This window comes from Mustelus asterias, chromosome 24, assembly GCF_964213995.1.
Source record: "Mustelus asterias chromosome 24, sMusAst1.hap1.1, whole genome shotgun sequence".
NCBI classification, from domain to species: Eukaryota; Metazoa; Chordata; class Chondrichthyes; order Carcharhiniformes; family Triakidae; genus Mustelus; species Mustelus asterias.
The window spans coordinates 41,383,863-41,388,905 of record NC_135824.1 but is presented as its reverse complement, the minus strand read 5'-3'; the positions used below and the strand labels follow the sequence as shown (position 1 = coordinate 41,388,905).

The window sequence follows — 5,043 nt, the reverse complement described above, 5'->3', positions numbered from 1 at the left end:
ACAGAGGGATCTGGGTGTTCTAGTGTACAAATCCAAAAGCTCGCAGGCAGGCCCAACAAGTAGTTGAGGCAAATGGCATTTTGGCCATTATTGCAAAGGGGTTGGAGTTTAAAAATAGGGAGGTTTTGTTACAATTGTACAGGGCGTTGGTGAGGCCTCACCTGGAATACTGTATACAATTCTGGTCACCTTTCCTAAAAAAGGAAATAGTAACATTGAAGGCAGTCCAAAGGAGATTCACCAGGCTAAATTCTTGGGATCAGAGGGTTGTCCCATCAAGAGAGATTAAGTAATCTGGGTCAGTATTCCTTGTGAGTTTGGAAGAGTGAGGGTGACCTTATTCAAATATACAAGATGCTGAGGGGGCTTGACAGGGTAGATAGTGAGATGTTTTCACAAGTGGGAGAGTCTTGAACAAGGCGACTTAGCTCCAAGATAAAGGGCTGGTCGTTTAAAACTGTGTAGAAATTCCTTCTGAGAGAATGGAATTCTCTGCCCCAAAGTGGGGGGAGGAGACTGGGTCTGAAACCTGAAGCTCTCGAGCATTCTCACTTGATTCCTGTTGATGTAGACAGGGGCATGTCCTCCACTACACTTCCTGAAGTCGATGACTCTCTCCTCAGTTTTACTGACATGGAGAGATTGCTGTCACCAATTCTCTTTCCTGCACTCTCATGGTTTGAGCTCTAACCCCCTACAGCAGCATCATTAGCAAATGTCAAAATGGAGTCAGTTGGCGGGCGGGGGGGAGGGGGGGGTGGAGGGAGGTGGAAGAGAAATTTTGTCACAACTGTAGTTGTATAAGAAGTATAGAATCCCTACAATGCAGAATGAGTCCATTCAGCCCATCATGCTTGCACTGAATCCCATCCAGGCCCTTGCATATTTACTGTGTTGGGTCAGCAGGGGGCCAAGGAGGAATTTAGCACGGCCAGTCAACCCTAACCACACACCTTTGGACTGTGGGAGAATGTGCAAACTCCACACAGACTGTCACCTGAGGCCAGAATTGAATCTGGGTCCCTGACACCGTGAGGCACATTCCTAACCCCTGTGCCACAACGCTGCCCGAGTATAGAAAGGGGCTGAGGACACAGACATGCAAGACCCCAGTGTTGCTGCCTGTTCTTGCTGATGAAGTTAATGGGAGGGCCGTGGGGAGCTTGTGAAACAGACACATGGGGGGCCGAGGAGGTGACATTAAAGGTTTATAAAATCACAGGGGGCACAGGTATGTAGACAAGGCCTTTTCCACAGAGGGTGGTGTGTATGGAATGAGCTGCCAGGGGAGATGGGTACAATTAGAACATTTCAAAGACATGTGACAGGTACGTGGATGGGAACAGTTTAGAGGGATATGGGACTAGTTCAGTATAGGAAACCTGATTGTGTCCATGGACAAGTTAGGCTGAAGGGCCTGTTTCTGTGCTGTGTATCTGTCTGATTCCACAGTCAGACTACAGGGTATTGATCTGACCCATTGGTTGGGAGATTGCTTATAGTGTTGTCCTGCAGGCTGCTTCCACTGTGAGGCATGCAGACAGTGCCCACACCAGGAGAATTGCTAGATTTGTAAATCTCACATTGAGCACAGTGCTAATGTCACACAGCAATGGGCCGTGTGAAGGGACTGTGGATGGACACTTGAACCAAATCTGTAATGGGCAGATGTATCTGTGGCAGGGAGATTGGGGAGGATGAGGTCAGGTAGCTTTCTCCCTCAACATGTCACAGACAGTCCAGCCGATATGTCCAATAGGACTCAGCCAGCTTGATCAGTAGAACATTCTCCCAGGTCAATTCCTCATCTCTGTTCACTCAGTAAAAGTGATGCAGAGTTAGGCAGCCAGGGAGGACAAATGGTTCAGTGACCCACCACCAGACTGGGCTTCACCACATGAAGCACTGGGATTTGCTCAGACTGAAACAGATCACTATTCCAGATCATGCTCTCTGCTCCAAACCATCTGAGACCCTCGCCCATCACCACCCCCCAAGACTGGATATACTCCACACGTCCATATGGAAACCAGCCATCAGTCCCTTGGGGCATTTGAACTAACATGGAGGATGCATTGACCAATCAGCTCGCAGACACTAGAAACAAGGACAGTGCTTTATTGATCATTTGATGACTGGTTGAACAGAGTTTGTTTGTGTTTCCTGTACAGGAACAAGGTGATCAATGAAGCAGAGATCAGAGAGACAGCTGTCACAGTCAGGGTCACAATCAGGACCACCTCAGACTCCACACCTACAAAGCAATGAGAAACCAATGGTTACTGAAGCTAACACTCAGGGGTACATGGAAACCAGCAGTCAGCCAACTCACCCCCTGGAGACCTCTCCTGTATCCTTCCCTCAGCCTCATTCAGGGAGGCTGCTGCCAGGTTGGTCCCATCAGTATCCAGAATGAGCAGTGGTCCAAGTGAGGCCTCAGCCTCCCACTTCAATCCAGCTTCACTCTCTGCAATATCAACCATTCCAGTTAGAGAGGGGAAAGGGGGAAGCTCCCACATCATGAGGATCAATGTCCTACCAGCTTCAGCTACAAGATCTCTCCTTCCTCTGGATCCAAATCCCAAATCCCTTGTGGCCCCACAGTTCCCCACATGGCAACAGGCACAAATGTCAAAGCTCGATTCCTCCAACGGGGTCCAGCTAAACAAGATAAATCAGTCAGTCAACCAGGTTGTGCATCGCTTCTCCACACAAACACCATCCCCGAGGGAGAGCGAGGGAACGTACACATTCTGCATCTTCTGCAAAGTACAAGCTTTGTTCCTGAAATCTCTCCGATCCACTGGAACAACTTTCAGGTGATAGGTGATGAAAATCTGAGGGACACATTCAACACAAGTGGATATATAGTGACTCCCTCCCAACATGGAGATCCCAATGATCAGCTTCCTCTTACCAAGGAACGCTCATCTCCAAAGAAACGGAAGGCATCAAGGACAAAGCGGAGCATGTCCGGCTCCCGCTCGTCTGGCTCCCGCTCGTCTGCTGGCAACACAGAGGTTGAAAAGGAGTCCTCAGCTTTGCTGTCCAGGAGGCAACTGAAGAAAGATGGAAAAAGGGACAAGAAGTGAATCCAGAGAAGCCATTGAGATGGGAGCAGCTGGAGAAAGCAGAGAGCTCCTTACCCATTGTAGTCAATGATGCTGCATCTCGGGCTGGAGTCCTTGTCTGGCCTCAATGTCGCTACACAGCGGTCAATGTAGAGCTTCAGGGCCATGTGGTTGCTCATTGAAACAGAGGCCTCAATGTGAATGAGCTCACCCAGGTAGTAGACAGTCGAAGTGCGCTCTGTAAGCCAGTCACCTGAAGTACAAGAGGACAAGGGTTGGAGACAGTGGGTGTAACTCCCAATGAGTGAGGACAGGAAATCACTCCCCATCCACCCATCACATACCATTCATTAGGCGCAGTGAGAATGACAAATGCCCTTCTCCAGACCTGGTGGAGCTGAATGGGATCCAGGTGGGCTTGATGGGGTTACTGCTCACATTGCCCTTCCTGGAAAGACAGTGGAGCCATTTTAGGACAAGGTCAGAGGTCACTAGCAGCTGGAGATCTGTTTGACAATCGAGTAAAGATTCTAACCTAAAATAACAACACTCAATGGGACCGACCGCTCCATTGGTTCTCACAATAACAGATCCATGATACTCTGGGCTGTGGCTCAGGTGGGTGCTGTAGATCAGGAAATCTCCAGTCATCTGATAGACAGCAGCTCAAGGAACTGATCTGAAATGAGAATGTTCTACACTGGGGTTAACAATGAACTCATCCCATTAAAACAATTCTTCAGGGGGATTGACAGGGTCAGTGTGAAGAGGCTGCTTCCCCCAAGCTGGAGAGTCTTAGCGGGGACTCTTCTCAAGTCAGGGGTCAGTCATTTAGGATTTATGTGATGAGGAATTTCTTCATTCAGCAGCAGATGAATCTTTGGAATTCTCTGCAGCCCCAGAGGGCTGGGAATGGTCACTCACTGAGGATATTCAGGACAGAGGCATTTATTTTTGGCCATTGAGGGAATCATGTTGTGAGGACAGGAACATGGAGGCTGTGGGAAGCTCAGTCCTGATCAGAATGACTGGGGAACAGGCTGAAGGGCCTCATCTGGTTAGCAGTGTTGCTATGCAACCTCAGCCCTTGCTGCAAGGAGAGATCATTAGCACAAGACCAGAATTAATTAACAGGGAAGTGATTCAATAAAAGCTTCAGTTAACAGGAAAAGGAGGCACAAGTTGTCAGTAATTTGGAGCATGGAAATAGAACAGTTTGTAATCAGAGCCCCATTTATTCCAATGACTGGGAAAGTGGAAAGTGTGGAGTTCCTCTTGGTCCAATCCATCTCAATTCCCATTTCATTCAGACTCAACCCAATTCAATTAAACTGGACTGAAACTCAACCCTCAGTTGAGTTGATCTGAATGAGGGGAAATCAAACTGAAACATTCAAAATAGGAAAAGCTGGGAGGAAGCAAAGAGAAGCTTCCAGAACAATGGGGTTGGAGAGACTCAGACCAGTGAAAGCAAAGTACAATCCTGAATAGAAAGCTAGTTTGGGGTTTGTAAAGCAGGAGACAGCTATCTCCTCAATATCAATGACATCTCACCCAGTGTTGGAGTGAAGAGTGGGGAACAACCTACAGCCCCAGCTTAGAGGCAGAGTTTGAGGATTCACATTACCTGCAATCTGCTGCCACACTCATGGAGTCCATAGTCAAAGAGGACAGTGTGGTTCTGAGAGTAGATCCTGGTTGGCCGACAACCTGCTGTCCCCAGGGTCAGATCAGCAGCTTTAACCATGTGCCTGGTTCCAAATAAATCCAGCTGGACCCTGAGCAGCAGCTTGTCCTCTCCACACTGCACCCTCACACTCTGCACCGGAGACACACCTTGACCCTCAGACACACAGAAATGGGAATCAAACGGAGGCCCAGGAGGAGGGAATGTCTGAGGCCTAGGGGTGGCTTTGATGATTATCCATGGAAACCTGTGGCCTGGAAACTGTTGCTAAGAATCAGAGCAACA

At 48.6% G+C, this 5,043-nt stretch overlaps 1 protein-coding gene across 1 annotated transcript; it reads right to left on the bottom strand.

Moving 5' to 3' along the window:
* Positions 1-2,117: 2,117 nt before the first annotated feature.
* On the bottom strand, positions 2,118-4,818 carry LOC144511496 (zona pellucida sperm-binding protein 3-like). Its single transcript, XM_078241883.1, has 8 exons — positions 4,699-4,818; positions 3,607-3,722; positions 3,416-3,519; positions 3,147-3,324; positions 2,918-3,059; positions 2,749-2,837; positions 2,540-2,661; positions 2,118-2,254 (listed from the first exon to the last, which is right to left on the bottom strand). The coding sequence occupies exons 1-8, from the start codon at positions 4,816-4,818 to the stop codon at positions 2,118-2,120; spliced, it is 1,008 nt and encodes a 335-aa protein (XP_078098009.1).
* Positions 4,819-5,043: the final 225 nt, after the last annotated feature.

What these genes read in the sequence shown, in the direction of transcription:
- LOC144511496 (XM_078241883.1), bottom strand. Translation starts at nt 4,818, where the DNA reads ATGGTTAAAGCTGCTGATCTGACCCTGGGGACAGCAGGTTGTCGGCCA. An exon ending in ATTGAGTGTTGTTATTTTAG is followed by an intron (nt 3,520 to 3,606) that starts GTTAGAATCTTT and finishes CTGTCTTTCCAG; the next exon opens with GAAGGGCAATGTGAGCAGTA. An exon ending in CTCACTGCGCCTAATGAATG is followed by an intron (nt 3,325 to 3,415) that starts GTATGTGATGGG and finishes CTTGTACTTCAG; the next exon opens with GTGACTGGCTTACAGAGCGC.